Below are 27,926 nucleotides of genomic sequence, written 5' to 3' on the forward strand. Positions count from 1 at the left end.
AGAATTCCTTCCACTTGGTCATGGTTTATGACCTTTTAATGCATTGTTATATTGGTTTGAAGGTATTATTTTTAAGAATTTTAATATTTATGTTCATTGGAGATTGACATCAATTGATTCTTCTTTAAATATTTGGTAGAATTAATTATTAATCAGTAAATCTGTCTTACCCTGAGGGTTTTATTTTTTTTTTTTTTTTAAGGCATTTGATTACAGACTCTGTCTCTTTCCCAGTTATAAGTCCTTTCAAAATTTCTATTTTTTTTATCACTTAATCTTGGTAGATAGAAGAGCTTAGGATCTTATTTATTTCTAGGTATCCAATTTGTTAGTGTAAAGTTTTACATAGTAGTCAAATAATATCATTTTTCAGTTCTAATTTTATTTATCTGAGTATTCTCTCTCTCTCTCTCTCTCTCTCTCTCTCTCTCTCTCTCTCTCTCTCTCTCTCTCTCTTTGGTGGTGCTGGGGATCAAATCTAAGTCCTTAGGTGTGTAAAGTAAGCACTTGTGAGAACCTACTAAAGACCTAAGGCCACTTATATTTCGGAGCTTCAAATTTCATTTACTTGCAAGCAGGTAATCTGCCAGAATGAAGTTTTATTTTTTTTAAAAAAGCCTTATTATTATTCACATTTGTATATGCCATGAATCAAGTCATGCCCTTAAACAACTCTTCCAGCATTGAGTTAATCTTTTAAAATCATTTAATGACCTCTTAGTTGCATTAGAAACACTGATTTAGATAGTGCAAAGCACAAAGAATGAGACACACAAATCTTTCTTATAATGAGAATTCCCTCTCATATGGTAGGAAAGATATATACACAAACAATCACATTGTGAGGTAAGTGTGACACAAAATATAACACAGAGAATAACTAGAATTGAATAAATGTTAATTCTCCAATAAACTGATAACACAAAATAATTCCATTTGAAATTGTCTGAAGACCACACTGTTCCCACATGATTCAGATTTAGTCCATAAAGTAGCCATAATGCTTGCCCCTTTGCTGAAAGGATATCCCTTAGGCAGACTTGCTTAGTCATAGATTAGAAAGGTTTGGGAATTACCAGAGTAGACATTTCACAGCAGGGCAGGACTGACATGAGCTGACTAAAAAAGGTGAGCTAACCCAAATAGATTGCCTAGCTTGAACATTTGCCTAAGAAACCACAAGAGGATGAAGCAGTCATCAGTAAGAATTGAAACTGAATTCTGATACAGAGTAATCACACTGGGACATGAACCATAAACAAGAAGCACTTTTGAGAGAGAAGGAATACAAATACACACAGAGATGGCAGGCATTATGGTCATGTTAAAGTACTAAGGAAAGATCAAGATCAGCAATTCTCATTTCCATGGGTCTAAGAGCTGCCTTGGACTCAACATCTTCTGGTCCTGTGATACCTGAATGTTCAGCATTCTGGAGTCCCATGCTCCTATTACTTGAGGTAATTTGTGTAAGCCTATAGTCCTGAAACCAGAGAAACTCAACAAAATCAAGTCTCCATATAGGAAGACAACTAGAAGTGAAGAGTGCCCAACAATACACAATTCATCCCCAGTCAACTCAAGAAACAGGTTTTACTTATATTTTTAATGGGGAACTATCTTACTAGGACATATATTTCCTTTCCTTTCAGATTTACTGTTTATACCAGATCATTAGAAAAGCCAGTCTGTCTCCTTTAACAACAATGGATGTTAAATTTTTTTAAAAAAAAAGGTATAGGTATTACATTGGGATACTTTTGGAATTGAATGCTTTGGGAAACTAAAGACACATTCTCTGTGACCAAAAACATCTTAATAGCACTCACAATTAGAATGCAGGACAAGAAGTGCTTTGGGTGAGTCTACAGAAGATGTTATGAAAACAAAATGAGGGGCTTCTAAGATTTCCCAGCCAACGAAAGAGTTCTCTGGCCCCTTTCCCTCCCCCTCCCCCTCCTCCTCTTCCTCCTCCACCTCTTCCAGAATCATTTTCATTTCTGAAACCTTGACCATAGGAGGTCCTCAATTTTTATCTTCTTTTCCTTACTCTACAGAATTTTGCAAATTTATCTGATCATTACAATCACATTAAGCACATAATAAATATGCAGTGTTCTTTCCCCTGTAGTATCTTATGCATTAAGAAAAAAAAAATTATCAAGAATCCTAGAGAGTTTCCATCATTAAGTATGTTCAGGTATCACTTTCCCATTGTCTAAAATTGTGGTTGTTATTCTTTACTTATTTTGCAACAAAGACATGTAAGTAAACAAACAATTTCCATTAGGCAAAAAAAAATTTAGATGATTTTTATAGTCAAACACATACTAAACATACAAATGTAAATTACATTTTCTTCAATGTGAGTTAATTTTTATTTATATAAGCTATCTTCTTTTATGAATTTTGTTGTCTTAATTGTAATCCACCTATATCTCTTCTTCTCATAATAGGATATTCACTGTATTCACATGCATGCCTTTGTTTTGGTTTTTTTCTTTAATAAGAGAAACACAACCTAGATTTAACTTCCAGGAATGCAAATAAAAGGGTACTGAGGGTATGGCAAATTGAAAACATGGAGAAAAAAATTAATAAAATGTGGACATAAAATATTAGCTACTGGTTTTGTGTTATGCCGATCTGGAAGGAAGTATAATATTCTTAAGCTATCAGGGATGCCAAGCAAATGTGATGAAATGTGGCAATACAAAACCACTTATTATTAATAAATAAAGCAAGTACTGACTTTATTATCAAGCATGTTGGAAGATGGCAAAAATGTTCCATTGATATCAATTATTAATGACACAATATCTAAATTGTGTTTACTGAGAAGGAGTGTAAACAAAGACTAGAACATCTGTGGTTAGAAATTAGAACAGTGAAGTAAGAAGGCAACATCTTTGCTTAGAATATCTACAATGATTACATGGTGCCACAATAGTAAAATTTTATGTAAATTGGAATGGTTCCATTCATCATACTTAGGAAAACATGTTAAATATTATAATATCTTCCTAAGATCATCTTCCTAAAACAGGTGGAACTGGAAATTAAACACTGACACAGTCCATTTCTCAGGACAGCATCAAATTAGGAAACTAATAAATAAAAATAAGATGCTATCTATTAGTTTTAAATGGGGAAATTATGAATTAGAAAATAAATTAATATGGAATCCGTGCAATCGGCAGATTCTTTTGTGGCAGTTAGACGGCATGGGAAATATTTATCAATTAAAAGACAATTTATAAAATTAATTTGGAAATTATTATCATAGTTTCTGTGATCAACACATTTTTTCCTATAGTATTAACTAAGAAGGAAAGCAAATTATGATAAGTATCTTGACAGTGAGTTCAGAATCAGAAAAAAAAGAACCAGAACTAAATTCTTAAAGGACCCAGGCTCAGATAGCCTGATGTGTCCACTTTCCAAGTGGATCTTAACCTAAAAAATTATTACTCAAACACTTGCATTTAACCCACATCTGAGGTTTCCAAGTCTATGATTTGGGAAATATTCATTTAGAAATGGGCAAGGTTTGCTCTCCCCTAGGCATTGCTAACATTTGTCTTTGTAACTTTTTGTTTCTATTAAGTTTACTTAATTGACATTTCTTTGCTTAGCTATTGAAAAAGTACTTTGCTAACAGTAAAACACCTCAGTTGAGAAAGTTATTCCATTCAGGTTTTTATCTTTCTTGTGATATATTCCAATTTAACCCTAAAAAATTTTATTGCAATCATCTGTCACCCTAATTCTTACCAATTATTCTAAAACTTTGATATTATGTTGACAAATGACAAGATATTTAAAACTTCATTAAAGTCTTTATTACATTTTGTTTTAAAATGAAAAGTATATAAATGTTTTTAAGTTTCATGTTTCCAGCACACATCTAAATTTTTTCAGTGAACAACCTAATTTGGCATTCTCAGAAAATAGTACTACTAATTGAGGTCTGGTGTGTTACATGATCTTGCAATGGTTATCTTTGAAATCTACTATAATTAAAACTTAATTTTTTCTTGCAGCAAATATACATTTCTCATTCTTATTCTAATCTAATAAAAAATATCATCTTTCCTCAGAAAACTTGGAATGGAACCACCATTTGACTAAGTTATTCCACTTATTAGTATATACCCAAGGAATTAAAATCAGCATACTACAGTGACACAGCCACATCGATGTTTACAGCAGCTTAATTCATAATAACAAAGCTATGGAACCAACCTAGATGCCCTTCATCAGATAAGTGGATAAAGAAAATGTGACATGTATACACATGTATACTCAGCTATAAAGAATAACAAAATTATGGCATCTGCCAGTAAATAGATGGAACTAGAGATATCATGCAAAATTATATAAGCCAATCCCTAAAAACCAAAGACTGAATGTTCTCTCTGAAGGTGGATATTAACCCAAAATCAGGGTGGGGAGTGAGGGGATGAAGAGAAGAATAAAAGTCCACTGGATTAGACATAGGTGAATGAAAGGGAGAAAGGGCAGAAGGGAATAGAACAGACAGTAAAATAAATAGGATGCAACTTTCCTATGTTCATACATGAATACATGAACAATGTAACTGCACATTATGTACAACTGCAAGAATGGGATCTTAATAAGAATAAGTTTTACTCCATGTATGTATAATATGGCAAAATTCACTGTACTGTCATGAATACCTAAAAAGAACAAATAAAAAAATTAAAGAGTATCATCTGCTAAATTAATAGTATGCCTCATGATACCTGGTAGCTTTTTATTCCAACATTTAATTTCAGTATGAGAACTTATGGGAAACATGCTAAATTTTCTCAATCACTTCCTGAAGGCAGACATCACTAACAACTGCAAAACTCATTTTTGTTTGACTCAGTTGAGTTTAATTTAGATTTCTCAACCACAAATCTTCAGGTAAGTAGAACTGGAGCTGGTGCACCAAATGAGGGGTTTAGATTCCTGGTCTATCTTGTAATATATGACAAGGTTTGCCACTTATTTTGAGTCTGAGTATTTATCTGGAAGTAATTATCTTCTAAAAATTTTCTGAACCAAGAAAGAGTGCTTTTGTAAAGTCCTCCAACTACTTTATTTCCTATGGATCACTTCATCAAGATAACTAAAATTGCCAAATATTGTTGATAAGGTCTGAAAAGCAGTGAGGTTTGCTAAGTCTGATCAATTAGAATGGTTCATAGTCCTATTGCCCTATCACTAGAGGAAATATAAATGTAAGAATTTTATAGCTCATAAATAAAAGGCCTTACAATTATAGATTGTTAAAAAATGTTAACATTTTAAGAGTATTTTAACTGAATCTTTGGTTCATAATTAGATATCTGTTTAACTCTTTTTGCCTTTGCATAGCTGGCTCTCTTCTAAAGAAAAGAGTCATATCATGTAACTCAAAAGATAGTTACATTTATAAATAAACAGGTAACTTAGGATTGTCAGGTTATTTCTAATATGTAAATCAGAATTATTTATGCTTTTTGGTCTGAAGGTTGATAAACTTTCCAAAATGTCTTTTGGAAATGTGGCATTTGGAACATGCCACACTGTTCCAAAGCATGTTGATTTTTTTAACACACCTGAAGATTTTTCCCAAATATGAGTTATCTCATTTTCTAAGGGTTAAAAAGTTATATAATTACTAAATAGGAGTAGGTGATTTAAAAATTTTAATTTGTAGAACCTGTAAAATTGAAGTCATGAAAGTAGTCTTTCAAATTTTAATGTTTATTTCTATCTTATCCAACTTTTATCTTGATAGTTTTTTTTCTCCACATTAGAGATAATTTGCATTTTTCATTTTGAACACTGCTAATGCCAGTGGCAAACCTATACATCTGATAAATAAACTTAACTTTACTTTTTATGTTAGTGATTTCCCTTCTGGGGAAAAAATCACTAACAGCTTTTCCTTATACAGCTTACTTAAATTAGTTCTTCCATCTTTAAACAACTTTATAATACTTGCCTCAATGGAAATATGTGCAGAATGTTTCACTGGGTACTGATATTATGGTATTAAGATGTGAAGGAGGAAGAGGAGGACTCCCTGAAACAGGACTACTCTGTGATCTAGCAATGTACAATGTAACATGAAGGTAGGGATAATGACTATATTTGCTTATCTAATTCATTTCCTTCATGCTTATCAGATACAAATATTTTTGTTTATGGCTTAAGTAGGAAACAAATTAATAGATGAATTTGTTCACAATGTGCAAAAAAAATGGCCTCCAATAGAAATAGCAGAGTTTTATAAGTGAAAAATCTTTCTTCAAAAACACAAAAATCCCTAAATTCTGATCTTCTGGAGTATTTTTATGTTTCTGCCAGAAGCTCCTCATGTCACCTTTGCTTTTAGAATAAATGAGTCCCCACTTTGGGATGGGATCCCATTCACATTTCCACTATTGTTTTAGAGCTGGAACTTCATGTTTCTTCAGCTGATAAATACCCGAACCTATTGTCTATGTAAGTGTTATTTTTACCTGCTTCTGTCATTTTTTCATTGTTTTTATTTATTTATTTATTTTATTGGTTGTTCAAAACATTACAAAGCTCTTGACATATCATATGTCATGCATTATATTCAAGTTGGTTATGAACTCCCAATTTTACCCCAAATACAGATTGCAGAATCACATCGGTTACACATCCACATTTTTACATAATGCCCTATTACTAACTGTTGTATTCTGCTACCTTTCCTATCCTCAACTATCCCCCCTCCCCTCCCCTCCCATCTTCTCTCTCTACCCCATCTACTGTAATTCATTTCTCTCCTTGTTTATTTTCCCATTCCCCATTTTTCATTGTTTATTTGAAGAGTAGCTCCAAATACTTACTGGGTTGAGTACCACAGTGAAGAAAAGTTCACCTCCTTGGATACTCTTATCCAGCTCTCTAGGACCTCCTGGATATTCTTTATAGAAAATCGTATGAGTGAAAAGTCCACAGGTCTGTCTTGGAAGAACCTGAAGAAAAAATGACCAAACGAAGAAAATACTGCGCTCAACAAATCACTTTGTTGAAATTTTTCTCACAAAAGATGATATACAAGCTGCTGTCATTAGTCAATTTTAACTCTGGTCCAGAAAAATGCTTTAAGCTCTGGGAAAGAGAGAATGCTATTACAAGAGAATGAATAGTGAAGAAAATTAAAAGAATATTTTACAACTAAACTAGGCTTGAATTATTCTAACTGCATTTCTACTGTAAGTATCAAAGTCAGTACTTTAAGTATGAAACCTAATATGTTTTAGCATCTTTTTTTTTCTTTTTTTCTTTTTGTATCGGGGACTGAACTCAGGGGTGCTTAACCACTGAGCCACATCCCCAGCCCTTGTTTATATTTTGTTTAGAAACAGGGCCTCAATAAATTGTTGAGGCTGGCTTTGAACTCGCAACCCTCTTACCTCAATCTCCCCAACCTGGGATTACAGGCTTGAGCCACCTCGCCTGGCGTGTTTTAGCATCTTAAAAATTAAAAAGTAATAATGAAAATTTACAAATATTGGAATTGTCTGTGCTCTATTGTAATCATAGTAGGCAAAAAATGTAAAGATTAATACCTTCTGCCAAGTTGTACTCAAGCATTAGAAAATATAGTCATTATTAAATTACTTAATGTGCTTCTTAGGAAATGACATTTTAAAGTAGAACAAATATTTGAAGCACAAATCAGTTCTAGAAAGAACTATATCATGCTGCCCAAAATTCTAGGTGTGAAACCCACTAATTTCAAACATAAGAAAGAATTTATCCATTTGGTTCACAATTTTTAGAGAGTTTTATAAACAAAATGATAAATGGTCACTACTGTAAAGGTTTTCTTTTCATGCTTTGTGTATGAAAATCATTATCTCATCAATTATACACATTTGTGATAAAGACTAATTTTTTATAGATTTCCTGATAAAATATCAGTGAAATTATAAAAGAAGATGTTCAAGATAGTACAGTTTTCATCTTAGTATCATATAATAACCTCATGACAACCTGTTTGTCACTGTACATTTGAAATGGCAGAAAATAAATGAATATATTTTGGAATGCTACAAATTTTAGAGCATCTAACACAAGCAGGCTTTCTGCTTATTGCCCTAAGCAAGTAAATCTTCATTTTTTATTGTCTTAACTATTAAAGCAAACTTTTTTGAGTATATGCTCTTAAAATATAGCCTGTTCAGGACTTTCCACATTTTGCAAAACTTTACAAGTATACTAATTCTTCTGTTGTTGTTTTCTTAGTAGTTTAAGTAAACAATAGCTTAAAGAACAAGTTTAAATCAGAGTCATCATTTGGTGATGACTGTTTGAAAGCTTTTATACAATGTCATAAAACTATGCACAAAATCACAAAATCAACAACACCAAAAAAGCACTAAAAAAGGAAGTATGATTAAATTAAATATATTTCCTAATGATTCTTAAAAATATTATTTCCTGGAAATTAAAGATAGATAGATATCTTTCTATATAAAGATATCTTTATATAGGAAAATATAAAGATCTCTCTCTCTCTCTCTCTCTCTATATATATATATATATATATATATATATATATATATGCAAAGATATGTCTTCATACATAAATATATATAATTTATTTTTAAAATGTTATTTAAACTGAATTCTAATCCATATGAGAATAAAAAGACACGTTTTCTACTCTTGAAAAATTTAAGATACATCAAATAAAGAGAAATATTCAAAAGTTAAATAAGAAAATACATGTGATTATATACCAGGTTGTGTTACATGTTACAAGGATGTGACTAACTAAATCACTTTTAGGATTTCACTTGATTATTTTACTTGAAAAATTACAGAATGCATTCAGAGCTGTCCTTGATAATTTATTGCTCAGATAATTCTATACTAAACGGAGAAAAATGTAAATAAATAAATAAATAAGATTTGTTGAAGAGGAAAAGCCACGCTTTACCTTGCAACTAAGGGTTACTCCTGATGCAAGTAGAAACATCACCATAAACCCTAGGAGAATCCAAGCACCACCACAAGAGGTTAAAGAGATAATTGGGAGTTTGATAAGGGTCAGAGTCCACTGTTCTGATTACTGAATACAAAATTCAAGACACTGAAGATGTTTCTTGAAATGGCTCTCTTGTGCTAGAGAAAGAATTATTGATGGAATTTAGAGATCACTCCTCAGTTGTTTTTTTTTTTTTTTTTTTTGGTATAGTCTCTTACTATGAGGGCATACTGGCTATTGTGGTCTCCACCTGTATTTGTATTTGGATGGCTCCTAGAAGTGTCCTGTCTCTCTTGTTGCATAATCAACTGCTTTCTGAACATTTCTCACTAAAAAACTCTCATCCAAGAGCCTATAAACCAAAATAGAAAGTTTCCATGAAAAAGTGGGACCACAGGGATAGTTCTATCAAAACACAAAATCTGTTAAAGGCTTTATTACCTGCAAGATTCATGCATTTATAGTATAGGTAAAATATTTTTTCAGGAGAAAAAGAAAATGAACATTTCTCAAGGGACATATCCCAGCAAGTTTTCTGTCAGTATTGAAACAGAAATAAAACAGAACAACATTAAATAAAGTCTTTAGAGAATTAATTTCACTGTCATAAGACTGTCTACAATTTTAAAATGACAGGGAGTATTGAATGCTTTTAAACTTTCTGGTCTGAAAACTGGCAACTTGAGGGGCAGTAAGTTCATTTCAAATAACGAACAAGGGCAGGCTGGGATAAAATGTGACCATTATATCTCCATCTAGCATTTATAACATTTTTTTTTTATTGAGAGAAATGTCAAGATGTTAGCTGATCCAAGTTAAAAGTCATTTTCCCCTGTAATTTTTACTGACATTAGAAAACTGTCTTTAAAAAAGTCAGTTACACCTTGGTTAAAACAAAGATATCTGTTCAAACATACAAACTTTAAAGTTGCAGTGGTTCAAAATATCATGTTATTTTCAGTCTTTCTTCCCAGTATGTGAGTCTAAATTAGTGGATCCATTGTTATCTTCACTGGTACTTTTCTTGGTACTTGAGAAAAATTAAGATTTTTAATATTTCCTTTGGGGGGGCATCTTGCAAAGTATAAGGTGGCAGAATATCTTGACAATATACATTTGCCCAGTGAGTAAAAGTAACAAAACAAAACAGAGAAGCTCTGGAGAGAATTAGGCAATTGATAGTAATGATTTAATTAATATTGTCATTTATTCTCTGTATTATCCTCAGTTAATAATTATGCAGGATTTCACATGTGGCTTCTTGCTGCCAATAGTTTAGTTATTTTTAGCTTGCCATGGTAAGAAAAAATTCAGTGTAACTGGCTTATAAAAGAGATGGTGAATATATCAGGTTGGTGTCAGTTTTACCTACCAAATAACTTTTTGAAGAAATGATGGCTTCTAAAACTTTTTGACAATTTGATATAATACTGTCTTACATTGTCACATCAGTGCCGGCTTACCAGCCATAGTGCCAGTAGAAAAATAAATAAATAAATAGATTTGAAAAATTGAAAAGAAGTGACTTTGAGAAATCCTTTGCTTAGATATGACAAATGTGCTTTCTACAATATAGAGCTTTTCTTACATTTATGCTTTTAACTTTTTTCTCTCTCTCTTCTTATACTGCTTCAAATGAGAAATGTAAGCTTGGAAGATTTAGTTGTACTCAATGCATACCAGAAGAAGCTCACCATGATGTTTTTGTGGATGAAGCCCCTCCGATATCTAGCTGGTTTCAGATGTGGATATTCTTCAGTGCTGGTGATTTTAATATTCCAAACCTTCTTCCATGCTTCATAAAGCTGTACATGTACAGGGTAGACACCTGAATGATGAGGAGCCACTGCATAGCCCATGTCAGTAGGAATGCCATGCTCCTAATAAGATCAAGTAAACATTAATTAGAATATGGGAAGATTTGACCTGGCCATGTTTTACCCAAGAACTTTCCAATATACTACAAAGATATTTGTTTAAATCAATCATTTCTTATTATTTGGTAAAGTTAAAGTGACAAATATTAAGACCTCTAGACTTCAGGAAGCAGAGTAGCCATTTCACCAGTCCTGATCTCCATATACTTGTGATTGAGAGGGAGTGGGACAGACAATGCATGGAACTCCATTCAGCACATCCTGTCATAGCCACATTTTTTAATTGTTTAAAACTTCTATAATTTAAATAACAAATACTTGTTACAAACAATATTTACAGTGCTCCACAGAATAAAACCAATATTTATCAGAACAGTGAACATTCCAAGCTCACTAAGACTGATGACAGGCTTTTGTCTGCTACATGGTTTCTATCAAGTCTGTCACATTTCTGTTGGTCTCTCAGCATGAGGCCAGTAATAGACAACATTCTTTGTCTCAGGAGAAGGGCAGGTCTTTGATCAAATAATGTGGCAAAATTCTACAGAGCAATTTACTTTGAAGCAGAGACCTCCTATCCTGAAAGTAGACGATGCTGAAAGAGACAAATATTCTCAGAATTTGTTGCTCTGGAGTGAAATTCTACATATAAAATTAGTCCAATTTAATAAATGTTTCCAAAAAAATACCAGTCTCTCAATATCTTTCTCTCTCCACCACCCCTGACACACACACACACTATACTCATGAAATAACTAATCACATGTTGCAATACCTTTTTCATTTTGGGGGGTGGGGTAGGGGACAGATACTAGGGATTGAACTCAGGGGTGCTTGACCACTGACCCACATCTCATCCCTATTTACAAACTAGGGCTAAATAAAAAATTTATTTAGAGACAGGGTCTGAGTTGCATAGCACTTCACTTCAAATGGTCCTGCTAAGATTCTGTCAATTCCAAAAATAAATCTATGTAAAATCTGGATTATTTTAGAAGGGATTTGGGACAACTGTGTATAAATGTAATTGCTTTTCTCCACTTGTGGCAGTCCCTTGATCATGATATATTGCTCTTTGGCATAGAGGAAAACTGCAACGGCACAAAAGATGAAATGTCTTTTAGAAATAGTATCCCGTGGCTTCAGTAGTGGACATGAATTTGTTTTAAAATAAATGTTTTGTTGTTGTTTGCATTTTTTAATTTCTTGATAATCTTCAAAGATTCTACTTAAAGAATTAATCATGGCTTTCTTCATGCCAAAGTACAATTTCACATATACACAACCACAGTTACGCTAATAAAGGGACTGAACTCAAGAAATGTGCTACAAGTGGAGATGTAAAAAGTCAAATATGGCCAGCTTTGTTTTTCAGCCTAAATAATAACAAAAGGACAAGGATGTACAAGAAGCACCTGAACAGAGAAGAAAAATATACTCCCAATGGTTTGCCATTAGCCTTGTACCTTTTCATATTTCTTTACATGGCAGACTCAGAATTTGGTCCCAGATTATCAACTTCATCTCCTATTAGCATTCACTTCCACGCCAATTTTCCATGTTTCCTTCAAGTCTTTTCCTGTATACAGTATAGATTTCCCCTATCAATTAGAATGTCCCTTTTGTCTTTTTTTTAAAATCTTTATTTATTTATTTTTATGTGATGCTGAGGATCGAACCCAGGACCTTGCACATGCTAGGTGAGTGCTCTAAAGCTGAACCACAATCCTAGCCCCTCATCTTATCTTAAAAAGCTTATTCATTGCTGATAACTCAGTTCAGTCAGGTATAGTTAAGGACACTAGAAACGAGAGCTAACACATTGCTGCTGATAGAAAAAGAATAGGTAGTTGTAGAGGTAGAGTAGATAATAGATGGGTTGCTAAAGGATGAGAAGAAAAAATTGACATTCATCATTTTATCTGAAACCTTTTTAGAAGTTTATATAACTAGGCAATTATTATTATATCATCTATAACTCCTGCAAAATTGAGATGAATTCTCTCATTTTTTAAAGAATTCTCTCATTTTTTACAAACTCAAGTAAAGCAGTTTTCAATGAAGTATCACGTATCAACATATAATTTGTGTTAGAAAAGATCATCAAAGTATTCAACCAAAGTGGTTTAAGAACAAGGGTGAACAATAAAAATAAAAATGGAAGAAAATGAATGGCAATCATAATTAAGACAAATTTTGAAGGAGGAAACAAGGATGAAGTTCACAAAAACTGGAGCTATAGTGTGAAATTCAAATGCCTGAAGATTTGTAAGAAATTACATTAATCAAAATCTCAAAATAGTTTTACATTGCGGTAAGTAGTCAGCTTTATCTTCAGAAGTTCTATATAGTAAATCGATGGTTTAACATAACAGAGACATTTTTTCCTCTTTTGGACTGTTTAACAATATTTGGCAACCAATGTAAATAATGTTTTCATTTTTTTTTCTTTCTATCTTGTGGCACTAAAGTTTCATCATTTTGTGTGCTGGTGCAGTGTGGCACAGTGGCAGAAAATTACACTCCTGGACTCATATATCTGACCATTTCATGTTCCCATTTACAATCTATGTAACTTTGGTGAAATGACTTATGATTTAGAGCTTCATGTTCTATTCTCAAACATGATGATAAAAGTGTACTTACGTCAAAGGGTTTCATGTAATTAATATAAGGAAAACATTTAATATAGTTTCTGAAACATATCAATGAATGCTATTCATTATTGTTTCTATCATTACCCTACCTACATTGTTTTTATATGCTGTGATCCTATTACTCAATTATAATGTAGAAATTATGAATATTCTGGGCCACCTATTTTAGCCCCAAGTGATAGGCTGTGTTTTCTACTCCTGTAGATTTTGTGATTCTGTCTTAGAAGATTTCTGTGGCAAACCATGGCTTCTACCCCACTACCTTCTCCTGGATCCATTTTCCCTCCTCGTATATTCAAAACTCTCATTCACTGTCAAATAGTGAATCACAGAAAACTGATGAGTTCTCTTTTAAATGAGTTTGAGATAAAGGCAGCATAAATTTTCCTACCAAATTTGCATTCAATATGAGAGAGAAAACCTTAAATCTTAATGAATAAAAAAAGTTAATGTTAATATTATATGCAGTATACTCTGTAAAGCCAACTCATTTTATCACTAAGTTTAGCCATAATACTATGTTCTTGGCTGATTACTGTCTTCCAAGTTTTTTAATTGGAGACTAAGAACATACTGTTTTGTAATCTTGGAGCAGAAAGTCTAAAATAGTAAATATTTTAATTTAAAATATTCATTATGCTTTTTCATTTGACCTTGATTAAATGTAGTATCTTAGATCCAGGAACACTATAATCTATGTCAAGATTTTCATGGAGCAAAAAACTGGGGCACAGGGCTAAGTGACAATAAAGTATAAATATCTAGAACACCGTAGAATTATTAAATCTCAAAAATGTCTCAGTACCCCAATATCAGATCTTTCATCGTGGATTCTAATCAAAGACACTATCAATTATTAATCAGCTAGACAACAGTGTCAAAATCTTGTTTTCTCATTCTTTCCTAAACCAAATCAGCTCATTAGCATATTCTCTCAGTACTGCCTCTAACACATATCTTAAATCTATCCACTTTTCTCCAATTCTGTTGTCATCATCATCATTCTAGCTCAATCTACTATCTTATCTTTTGACCATTGGGCACAAGTTCCTAATATTCTAACTATTTTCTTTCTTGTCTCCTTCCAATCCATCTGTACTCAACAGCCAAAGCAATATTTTAAAAACACTGATAATAATATCTTTCATTTCAAAATTTTTCCATAATTTTCCCTTGCACATCAAATGCAAAATTCCTAGCACAGCCAAAAGTTTTGCAAGATATGACCTTTTCTTCACAATCTAGCTTTCCTCTCTCCTTTACTATATTTTAGTCACATTAACCTTTTCCTGAAACTTACTGTTTTGGTCAGCTTTTTTGTTGCTGTGACCAAAAGACATGACAAGAACAATTTAGAAGAAGAAAAGTTTATTTGGGAGCTCATCATGTCAGCAATCTTAGTCCATAGATAGCCGGCTCCATTCCTTGGGTCCTGTTGTGAGGTTGAATACCATGGCAGAAGTGTGTGCTGGAGGAAAGCAGCTATGGAACAGAAAGTTGTCCTCATCAGGACAAAATATAAACCCCAAAGGAAGGCCCTCAGGAACCCACATATTCTAGTCATACCTTACTTGCCTATAATTACCACCCTATTAATCCCTATCAAGGATTAATGTGCTCATTGGGGTAAACCTCTTATAAATCAATCATTTTATCTCTAAACTTTCTTGCATTGTCTCACACATGAGATTTTGGGGGGGCATCTAATCTAAACCATAACATTTACTAGGCACTTTCCTATTGTCTTACCCTTCTATGTGTTTGTCTCAGCCTGAAATGTTCCTCCTCCAGCTCTTTACCTGAATAAATCTACAATATCTTTTAGGTAATTTATCCTATCATATCTTCAGAGAATCCTTTACTGACAAGCCCCAATTTAAATGAAGTACACATTAAGATTTCTTTTAGTAATCTTCATTTGTTTTTCTTACTATACTACTTGGCTTGAAAGCACCTATTTCTTTTGTATAATTAACTACCAAATGCCTCGCTTTGACACTAAATAATAACCTCCATGAAGTTTGGATTCTGTTTTGTTCACCGCTATCTCTCCAATGTCTTGCTATCATAAGCATTTGACAAATAGTAGTGAATGACTGTGTAGATTAATTCTGGCCATCTCTCTATCATTTGAATTATCACTTTCTCAATTATCTCTGTAAACTGTTAATTCAACTGCAAATTCTCAATTACCTCAGTTAAACTGTAAACTCATCAGAAAAGTGAACATATAGTAATTAATCCAGGAAATTGTGATGCCTTTAAAAGTAATAATCAAAAACCCTTTTGAGATTGTAATTTAAAAAAATTTAGTGCAAAACACACATTTGTTTATTTATATAATTATGTTTATATTTATGAATTTACATATTTATGTTTATACTTATGAAATTTAAAAAAATATTAGATTTTCCTAAACTATCATCCAAATATTTCTAACTAGTTAGTACTAAAATAAAATTTTATCAAGTAAATAGTGATTTTGTAGTACTTTAAATTTTCTCCAATATACTAAAACAAGAAAAAAAGTCAGTATTCAGGTAATAAAGCAATATAATTAATTATTGAAGAAATCATTGCTTATTACTATCTTTGATGGCATTTATTTATTTAAAATTTTAATAGTAATTAAGAATGACACATTGCTTTTAATGTTTATCATATTTCAATCTTTCCAAACAAGAGAAACTTTTAAATTTCCATTAATGACTAGAAGACCCATTGGCTCTTTCTATATTTCACAAATTATCAAGTATGCAAATTAATGTAATTTAAAAAAAAACAGAGCGATTATAGACAAACAATATTCTTCACTCTACAGAGGAAAAATAACTTTAAACTTCACTACAACATAATTTAGAAATACTTCTTAATGCTTTTCTGCATTTCATTTTTATTGGAATGCCCCTTTTTCTCAGTATGTAGAGGTTCATCCTTTGGTTAACTGTCTCATAGTATTAAGAATTCATTTACCAGTCGGAAGCAGGTGAAGCCTCGAGAACATCCAGAAGAAGGAGGAGAATTAATTGAAGCTTCCAGACAATCCATGAAGGATGTATCAGAAATTAAGCCCATGAGTGCAGGATGGCCGAGAATAGAGTGCATCACCCCCCCGTGTACTGCGTCACTGCGCAGGTGAATAACGAGTTAGAAGGACCAAAAGCTATCTTGTTAGGAATTTCCAGCAAATTTCCAGCACCGAAACCTAGAGGAAGGATTTCCATCACCAAGGACCAGTTATTGGGTCTCAAACACGAGCAAACTGTGCGACCAGAGATCCAGGCTGACTGATCCGCAGCCCACCCCGCGGCCTGCCCCGGGGCTACAGACATCAGGGCGCGGCCACCATCTTGGAGAGCTGAAGTCACCATTGCCAGTTTCCGACAGATTGCAACAATAAAACAGGTGTGTGTTACTCAGCCCATCTCCCATACAGCGGGGAATTCGCATAAAATCTCTCCCCGGCTTTCCAGGGGAGGGATTATCAGAACGAACCTGCATAGAGAGGTGGGGAAAAGTAAAGACACCAGACCTCCAACTCCCCCTCCCATCAGCGGCGAAAAAGAAACCTGTCTTGCCAGCTCTGGGGGAGGGGCAAGCGGAAAAAATCAAAACAATAGGGTGCCGGTTCCCAATAGCCACCCTCCACACCCAGCAAACTGAGGACCAGAGTACAGTTTGAACTGCCGAGAGGCATCACACTGGGGAAGGCCTGGCTAGCAGGAGAAGCCAGGAGACGAGAGGACAGGAATAAACCTAAGCTAACAGGTTTTTGAGAGACATGAGGGTGGGGGGAGCGGCCTCACACAGACTGTATCCTACAGCCAGAGGGCAAAATCTTGGCCTAGAAGGCACAGCACCACCTACTGGAAGCAAAGAAAATAAAAGCCTAACAGTGCCCTTTTTTTTCTCTTTTCTCATTTTTTTTAATACTTTAATTTTTTAATTTTAATTATTTTTTGTTTGTTAATTATTTTTTTTCTTCAATTGCAATTTTTTTCAATTGTAATTTTTATTTTACTGCATTTCATTATTATTATTATTATTATTATTATTATTTTATCATTTCTTTTCTTTTCTATTCTTTTCTCTTTCTTTCTTCTCTCCCTCTCTATTACAAATAGACTAGATCAAGTAGAAGCCAGAACATCAGATAATGAAGACAAAGTTTATCAACTTGAAAAGAATATAGTCCACGCAGAAAGGATGCCTAAAACTCATGAGCAATCTATCCAAGAGATATGGGATATCATAAAAAAACCAAACCTGTGACCACCCACAGAACAGGACCAGCGGCCTGCTGAGGGGCAGAGCCGCCCCCCACACCCTGCACCTGCCAGGTAGGCGGAACTGTGACCACCAACGGAAAAGGCCCAGTGGACCGCGGAGGGGCAGAGCTGCCAACCACACCGGCAAGGTAGGTGGGCCTGCGACCCACCAGCAGAACAGGTGCAGCGGCCTGCTGAGAGGCAGAGCCGCCCCCCCCCCCGGGCCTGCAAGGTAGGCGGAACTGTGACCACCAACAGAACAGGCCAGACCTGCAACCGACAAACAGAACAGGCCCAGTGGCCTGCGGAAGGGTAGAGCCGCCCCACTCCCCCCGCGCCTGCAAGGTAGGCGGACCTGCGACCCACCGGCAGAACAGCCCCAGAAGCCTGCAGAGGGGCAGTGCCGCTGCCTGCGCCTGCAAAGTAGGCAGAACTGCGACCACCAACAGAACAAGCCTAGGGGCCCGCAGAGGGACAGAGCCGCCGCCTGCGCCTGCAAGGCAGGCGTACCTGCTACTGACCTGCAGAACAGGCTCAGCGGCCTGCCGGCGTGGTAGGCACATTGCCCCAATTGGAGGAGGGGCAGAGGCGCAGCCCGCGCCTGCGAGGGAGACGTTGCAACTATACAGACCAATATAAATATATAGGGGGAAAATTCAATAGCACAAAGTTTCACCAAGCAGAAAGAAACACAAACAGTATGAAGAGACAAGGAAAGAAAGGACCACAAGCAATGCAGGTCAACTCAACGTTAGAAGAGGTAATAGCTGCAGCAGATGGAATGTCAGATAAAGAATTCAGGATATACATGCTTCAGATGATCTGGAGTCTCAAGGAAGACATCAGACAGCAAAATCAGACAATGAAAGATAACTTCAACAATGAATTACATAAACAAATCCAAGAAGCAAAAGATCAACTATACAGGGAGATAGAGGTTATAAAAAACAAACAAACAGAAATCCTAGAAATGCAGGAAGCAATAAACCAACTTAAAAACTCAAATGAGAATACTACCAGCAGAGTAGAACACTTAGAAGATAGAACATCAGACAATGAAGATAAAGTATTTCAACTTGAAAAGAACATAGACAGCTCAGCAAGACTGTTAAGAAACCATGAGCAGAACATCCAAGAAATATGGGATAACATCAAGAGACCAAATTTAAGAGTCATTGGGACACAGGAAGGGACAGAGTTTCAAACCAAAGGAATGAGCAATCTATTCAATGAAATAATATGAGAAAACTTCCCAGACTTGAAGAATGAGACAGAATCCCAAATCCTAGAAGCCTATAGGTCGCAGAATGTACAAAATCATAAGAGATCCACACCTAGACACATTATAATGAAGATGCCCAACATACAGAATAAGGAGAGAATTTTAAAAGCTACAAGAGAAAGGTAGCAGGTTACATTTAGGGGTAAGCCAATCAGGATAACAGCTGATCTTTCAACACAGACTCTGAAAGCTAGAAGATCCTGGAATAACATATTTCAAACACTGAAAGAAAATGGGTTCCAACCAAGAATTGTGTATCCAGAGAAATTAAGCTTCAGGATGGAAGATGAAATTAAAACCTTCCATGATAAACAAAAGTTTAAAGAATTTGCAGCTAGAAAACCATCTCTTCAAAACATCCTCAGCAAAATATTACAGGAGGAGGAAATGGAAAATAACAATGAAAACCAACAGTGGGAGGTAGGACAGTAAAGGGGGGGAAATAATCAAAGAGGAAAACAAACCATGTTTAGTAACAGAAATAAACAAATATGGCTGGAAGAACAACCCATATCTCAATAATAACCCTAAATGTTAATGGCTTAAACTCACCAATTAAGAGACACAGGTTAGTAGAATGGATCACAAAACAAGACCCAACAATATGCTGCCTACAGGAGACGCATTTGATAGGAAAAGACATACATAGGCTGAAGGTGAAAGGTTGGGAAAAATCATATCACTCATATGGACTTCGGAAACAAGCAGGTGTGTCCATACTCATATCAAATAAAATAGATTTCAAGACCAAGTTAATCAAAAGGGATAAAGAGGGACACTACATACTGCTTAAGGAAACCATACACCAACAAGACATAACAATCATAAATATTTATGCCCCAAACAATGGTGCAGCTATGTTCCTCAAACAAACTCTTCTCAAGTTCAAGAGTCTAATAGACCACCACACCATAATCATGGGAGACTTCAACACACCTCTCTCACCACTGGACAGATCTTCCAAACAAAAGTTGAATAAGGAAACTATAGAACTCAATAACACAATTAATAACCTAGACTTAATTGACATATATAGAATATACTACCCAACATCAAGCAGTTACACTTTTTTCTCAGCAGCACATGGATCCTTCTCAAAAATAGATCACATATTATGTCACAGGGCAACTCTTAGACAATATAAAGGAGTAGAGATAATACCATGCATCTTATCTGATCATAATGGAATGAAACTGAAAATCAACGATAAAAGAAGGAAGGAAAAAGCATACATCAATTGGAGAATGAACAATAGGTTACTGAATGATCAATGGGTTATAGAAGACATCAAGGAGGAAATTAAAAAATTCTTAGAGATAAATGAAAACACAGACACAACATATCGGAATCTATGGGACACATTGAAAGCAGTTCTAAGAGGAAAATTCAATGAGTGGAGTTCATTCCTTAAAAAAAGAAAAAAAAAAAAACAAATAAATGATCTCATACTTCATCTCAAAATCCTAGAAAAAGAAGAGCAAAACAACAGCAAAAGAAGTAGAAGGCAAGAAATAGTGAAAATCAGAGCTGAAATTAATGAAATCGAAACAAAAGAAACAACTGAAAAAATTGCCAAACTAAAAGTTGGTTCTTTGAAAAAATAAAAAAAAATTGACAGACCCTTAGCCATGCTAGCAAAGAGAAGAAGAGAGAGAACTCAAATTACTAGCATACGGGATGAAAAAGGCAATATCACAACAGACACTTCAGAAATACAGAAGATAATCAAAAACTATTTTGAATCCTTATACTCCAATAAATTAGAAGATACTGAAGGCATAGATAAATTTCTTAAGTCATATGATCTGCCCAGATTGAGTCAGGAAGATATAGACAACCTAAACAGACCAATATCAATTGAGGAAATAGAAGAAACCATCAAAAGACTACCAACTAAGAAAAGCCCAGGACCGGATGGGTATACAGCAGAGTTTTACAAAACCTTTAAAGAGGAACTAATACCAATACTTTTCAAGCTACTTCAGGAAATAGAAAAAGAGGGAGAACTTCCAAATTCATTCTACGAGGCCAACATCACCCTGATACCTAAACCAGACAAAGACACTTCAAAGAAAGAAAACTACAGACCAATATCTCTAATGAACCTAGATGCAAAAATCCTCAATAAAATTCTGGCGAATCGGATACAAAAACATATCAAAAAAATTGTACACCATGATCAAGTAGGATTCATCCCTGGGATGCAAGGCTGGATCAATATACGGAAATCAATAAATGTTATTCACCACATCAATAGACTTAAAAATAAGAACCATATGATCATCTGGATAGATGCAGAAAAAGCATTCGACAAAGTACAGCATCCCTTTATGTTCAAAACTCTAGAAAAACTAGGGATAACAGGAACACACCTCAATATTGTAAAAGCAATCTATGCTAAGCCTCAGGCTAGCATCATTCTGAATGGAGAAAAATTGAAGGCATTCCCTCCAAAATCTGGAACAAGACAGGGATGCCCTCTCTCACCACTTCTGTTCAACATAGTTCTCGAAACACTGGCCAGAGCAATTAGACAGACGAAAGAAATTAAAGGCATCAAAATAGGAAAAGAAGAACTTAAATTATCACTATTTGCTGATGACATGATTCTATACCAAGCAGACCCAAAAGGCTCTACAAAGAAACTATTAGAGCTAATAAATGAATTCAGCAAAGTGGCAGGATTTAAAATCAACACGCATAAACCAAAGGCATTCCTGTATATCAGCGACAAATCCTCTGAAATGGAAATGAGGACAACCACTCCATTCACAATATCTTCAAAAAAAATAAAATACTTGGTAATCAACCTAACAAAAGAGGTGAAAGACTTATACAATGAAAACTACAGAACCCTAAAGAGAGAAATAGAAGAAGGTCTTAGAAGATGGAAAAATATACCCTGTTCATGGATAGGCAGAACTAACATCATCAAAATGGCGATATTACCAAAAGTTCTCTATAGGTTTAATGCAATGCCAATCAAAATCCCAATGGCATTTCTTGTAGAAATAGAGAAAGCAATCATGAAATTCATATGGAAAAATAAAAGACCCAGAATAGCAAAAACAATGCTAAGCAGGAAGTGTGAATCAGGCGGAATAACGATACCAGACTTCAAACTATACTACAGAGCAATAGTAACAAAAACAGCATGGTACTGGTACCAAAACAGGCGGGTGGACCAATGGTACAGAATAGAGGACACAGAAACCAATCCACAAAACTACAACTATCTTATATTTGATAAAGGGGCTAAAAGCATGCAATGGAGGAAGGATAGCATCTTCAACAAATGGTGCTGGGAAAACTGGAAATCCATATGCAACAAAATGAAACTGAATCCCTTTCTCTCGCCATGCACAAAAGTGAATTCAAAATGGATCAAGGAGCTTGATATCAAATCAGAGACGCGCCGTCTGATAGAAGAAAAAATTGGCTATGATCTACAGTCGGTGGGGTCGGGCTCCAAATTCCTCAACAGGACACCCATAGCACAAAAGTTAATAAGTAGAATCAACAAATGGGACTTACTCAAACTAAAAAGCTTTTTCTCAGCAAAAGAAACAATAAGAGAGGTAAATAGGTAGCCTACATCCTGGGAACAAATCTTTACTCCTCACACTTCAGATAGAGCACTAATATCCAAAGTATACAAAGAAATCAAAAAATTAGACAATAAAATAACAAACAACCCAATCAACAAATGGGCCAAGGACCTGAACAGACACTTCTCAGAGGAGGACATACAGTCAATCAACAAGTACATGAAAAAATGCTCACCATCTCTAGCAGTCAGAGAAATGCAAATCAAAACCACCCTAAGATACAATCTCACTCCAGTAAGATTGGCAGCCATTATGAAGTCAAACAACAACAAGTGCTGGCGAGGATGTGGGGAAAAGGGTACACTTGTACATTGCTGGAGGGACTGCAAATTGGTGCAGCCAATTTGGAAAGCAGTATGGAGATTTCTTGGAAAGCTGGGAATGGAGCCACCATTTGACCCAGCTATTCCCCTTCTCGGTCTATTCCCTAAAGACCTAAAAAGAGCATGCTACAGGGACACTGCTACATCGATGTTCATAGCAGCACAATTCACAATAGCAAGACTGTGGAACCAACCTAGATGCCCTTCAATAGATGAATGGATAAAAAAATGTGGCATTTATACACAATGGAGTATTACTCTGCATTAAAAAATGACAAAATCATAGAATTTGCAGGGAAATGGATGGCATTAGAGCAGATTATGCTAAGTGAAGCTAGCCAATCCCTAAAAAACAAATGCCAAATGTCTTCTTTGATATAAGGAGAGTAACTAAGAACAGAGTAGGGTCGAAGAGCATGAGAAGAAGATTAACATTAAACAGGGATGAGAGGTGGGAGGGAAAGGGAGAGAGAAGGGAAATTGCATGGAAATGGAAGGAGACCCTCAGGGTTATACAAAAGTACATACAAGAGGAAGTGAGGGGAAAGGGAAAAATAATACAAGGGGGACAAATGAATGACAGTAGAGGGGGCAGAGAGAGAAGAGGGGAGGGGAGGGGAGGGGGGATAGTAGAGGATAGGAAAGGCAGCAGAACACAACAGACACTAGTATGGCAATATGTAAATCAATGGATGTGTAACTGATGTGATTCTGCAATCTGTATATGGGGTAAAAATGGGAGCTCATAACCCACTTGAATCAAAGGGTGAAATATGATATATCAAGAACTATGTAATGTTTTGAATAACCAACAATAAAAAATTAAAAAAAAAACCAAACCTGAGAGTCATTGGGATAGAAGAAGGCATAGAGATTCGAACCAAAGGAATGAACAATCTATTCAATGAAATAATCCTAGAAAACTTCCCAGATATGAAAGATGGAATGGATTGCCAAATCCTGGAAGCCTACAGGACCCCAAACATTCAAAACCTTAATAGACCAACTCCAAGACACATAATTATGAAGATATCCAACATACAGAACAAGGAGAGAATATTAAAAGCTACGGGAGAAAGGAGGCAGATTACATTCAGGGTTAAACCAATTAGGTTAATGGCTGATTTTTCCTCACAGACGTTAAAAACGAGAAGATCCTGGAACAACGTATTTCAAACGCTAAAAAATAATGGATTCCAACCAAGAATACTGTATCCAGCAAAATTAAGCTTCAGATTTGACAATGAAATTAAAATATTTCATGATAAACAAAAGTTAAAAGAATTCGCAGCCAGAAAACCAGCACTGCAAGGCATCTTGAGCAAAACACTACAAGAAGAGGAATTGATAAACATCACCCAAACCTAACAGTGGGAGGTAACTCAGTAAAGGGAAGGAAAAAAATAACCAAAAAGGAAAAACTAGCCATATCAAAATAAATAAATAAACAAGCATGACGGGTAGTACTAACCATATTTCAATAGTAACCTTAAACGTTAATGGCTTAAATTCACCAATTAAGAGACATAGGCTTATAACCTGGATTAAAAAAACAAATCAAACAATATGCTGCCTTCAGGAGACTCATATGATAGGAAAAGACATACACAGACTGAAGGTGAAAGGTTGGGAAAAATCATACCAATCACATGGTCCTCGGAATCAAGCAGGAGTGGCCATACTCATATCGAATAAAATCAACTTCAAACCTAAGTTAATCAAAAGGGATAAAGAAGGACACTATATACTGTTAAAAGGAACCATCCACCAAAAAGACATAACAATTATCAATATATATACACCAAACAATGGTGCTGCAACGTTCATAAAACAAACTCTCCTCAAGTTCAAGAGTCAAATAGACCACAACACAATAATTATGGGTGACCTCAACACACCGCTCTCTCCATTGGACAGATCCTCCAGACAAAAGCTGAATAAAGAAACTATAGAACTCAATAACACAATCAATAATCTAGACTTCACAGACATATACAGAATATAACAACCATCATCATGTGGATACACGTTCTTCTCAGCAGCACATGGATCCTTCTCAAAGATAGACCATATATTATGCCATAGGACAACTATTTGTAAATATAAAGGTGTGGAGATAATACCATGCAACTTATCTGATCATAATGGAATGAAACTGGAAATCAATGATAAAAGAAGGAAGGAAAAATCCTGCATCACCTGGAAAATGAACAATATGTTACTGAATGATCAATGGGTTACAGAAGACATAAAGGAGGAAATCAAAAAATTCTTGGAGATGAATGAATATACATACACAACATATCAGAATCTATGGGACACAATGAAAGCAGTTTTAAGAGGGAAATTCATTTCCTGGAGTTCATTCCTCAAAAAAAGGAAAAACCAACAAATAAATGAACTCACACTTCATTTCAAAACCTTAGAAAAGGAAGAGCAAAACAACAACAAATCTAGTAGAAGGCAAGAAATAATTAAAATCAGAGCGGAATTCAACAAAATTGAAACAAAAAAAAACATTGAAAAAATTGATAAAACTAAAAGTTGGTTCTTTGAAAAAAATAAATAAGATCGACAGACCTTAGCCATGCTAATGAAGAGAAGAAGAGAGAGAGCTCAAATTACTAACATACGGGATGAAAAAGGCAATATCACAACAGACACTACAGAAATACAGAAGATAATTAGAAAGTATTTTGAAACCCTATATTCCAAAAAAATAGAAGATAGCGAAGATATCGATAAATTTCTTAAGTCATATGATTTGCCCAGATTGAGTCAGGAAGATACACACAATTTAAACAGACCAATAACAAAGGAGGAATTGAAGAAGCCATCAAAAGACTACCAACCAAGAAAAGCCCTGGACCGGATGGATATACAGCAGAGTTTTACAAAACCTTCAAAGAAGAATTAATACCAATACTTTTCAAGTTATTTCAAGAAATAGAAAAAGAAGGAGCTCTTCCAAATTCATTCTATGAGGCCAACATCACCCTGATACCTAAACCAGACAAAGACACTTCAAAGAAAGAAAACTACAGACCAATATCTCTAATGAATTTAGATGCAAAAATCCTCAATAAAATCCTGGCGAATCAAATACAAAAGCATATCATAAAAATTGTGCACCATGATCAAGTAGAATTCGTCCCCGGGATGCAAGGCTGGTTCAATATACGGAAATCAATAAATGTTATTCACCACATCAATAAACTTAACCATAAGAACCACATGGTCATCTTGATAGATGCAGAAAAAGCATTCGACAAAGTTCAGCATCCCTTTATGTTCAAAACACTAGAAAAACTAGGAATAACAGGAACTTACCTAAACATTGTAAAAGCTATATATGTTAAGCCTCAGGCTAGCATTCTTCTGAATGGAGAAAAACTGAAGGCATTCCCTCTAAAATCTGGAACTAGACAGGGATGCCCTCTCTCACCACTTCTATTCAATTTAGTTCTTGAAATACTAGCCAGAGCAATTAGACAGACAAAAGAAATTAAAGGCATAAAAATAGGAAAAGAAGAACTTAAATTATCACTATATGTGGATGATATGATACCCCAAAAGGGTCTACAAAGAAACTACTAGAGCTAATAAGTGAATTTAGCAAAGTGGCAGGATATAAAATCAACACGCATAAATCAAAGGCATTCCTGTATATCAGCAGCAAATCTTCTGAAATGGAAATGAGGACAACCACCCCATTCACAATATCCTCAAAAAAAAAATAAAATAATTTGGAATCAACCTAACAAAACAGGTGAAAGATTTATACACTGAAAACTACAGAACCCTAAAGAGAGAAATAGAAGAAGACCTTAGAAGATGGAAAAATATACCCTGTTCATGGATAGGAAGAACTAATATCATCAAAATGGCGATATTACCAAAAGTGCTCTATAGGTTTAATGCAATGCCAATCAAAATCCCAACGGCATTTCGTGTAGAAATAGAGAAAGCAATCATGAAATTCATATGGAAAAACAAAAGACCCAGAATAGCAAAAGCAATTCTAAGCAGGAAGTGTGAATCAGGAGGTATAGCGATACCAGATTTCAAACTGTACTACAGAGCAATAGTAATAAAAACAGCATGGTACTGGTACCAAAACAGGCGGATGGACCAATGGTACAGAATAGAGGACACAGAGACCAATCCACAAAATTACAACTTTCTTATATTTGATAAAAGGGCTGAAAGCATGCAATGGAGGAAGGATAGTATCTTCAACAAATGGTGCTGGGAAAACTGGAAATCCATATGCAACAAAATGAAACTGAATCCCTTTCTCTCGCCATGCACAAAAGTTAACTCAAAATGGATCAAAGAGCTTGATATCAACTCAGAGACTCTGCATCTGATAGAAGAAAAGTTGGCTACGATCTACATATTGTGGGATCCGGCTCCAAATTCCTTAATAGGACCACCCATAGCAGAAGAGTTAATAACTAAAATCAACAAATGGGACTTACTCAAACTAAAAAGTTTTTTTCTCAGCAAGAGAAACAATAAGAGAGGTAAATAGGGAGCCTACATTCTGGGAACAAATTTTTACCCCTCACACTTCAGATAGAGCCCTAATATCCAGAGTATACAAAGACTCAAAAAATTAAACAATAAGATAACAAATAGCCCAATCAACAAATGGGCCAAAGACCTGAACAGACACTTCTCAGAGGATGACATACAATCAATCAATAAGTACATGAAAAAATGCTCACCATCTCTAGCAGTCAGATAAATGCAATCAAAACCACCCTAAGATACCATCTCACTCCAGTAAATTAGCAGCCATTATGAAGGCAAACAACAACAAGTGCTGGAGAGGATGTGGGGGAAAGGGTACACTTGTACATTGCTGGTGAGACTGCAAATTG

The 27,926-nt window shown here is 34.9% G+C and overlaps 1 protein-coding gene across 2 annotated transcripts in view; it reads right to left on the reverse strand.

Moving 5' to 3' along the window:
- LOC124102602 (bifunctional heparan sulfate N-deacetylase/N-sulfotransferase 3) overlaps positions 1-27,926 on the reverse strand; it is a 171,628-nt gene that overhangs the window by 55,431 nt on the left and 88,271 nt on the right. For both annotated transcript variants that reach the window (XM_058583739.1, XM_046459054.2), the window contains exons 5-6: positions 10,720-10,905; positions 6,876-7,004 (exon numbers count right to left, since the gene is read on the reverse strand). In XM_058583739.1, coding sequence (XP_058439722.1) covers positions 6,876-7,004; positions 10,720-10,905 — 315 coding nt within the window. The remainder of the gene's footprint in view (positions 1-6,875; positions 7,005-10,719; positions 10,906-27,926) is intronic.

Source organism: Marmota monax, unplaced genomic scaffold (assembly GCF_021218885.2).
Source record: "Marmota monax isolate L192 unplaced genomic scaffold, Marmota_monax_Labrador192_F-V1.1 WCK01_AAM20220418_F8-fsc00002, whole genome shotgun sequence".
Lineage (NCBI taxonomy): Eukaryota > Metazoa > Chordata > Mammalia > Rodentia > Sciuridae > Marmota > Marmota monax.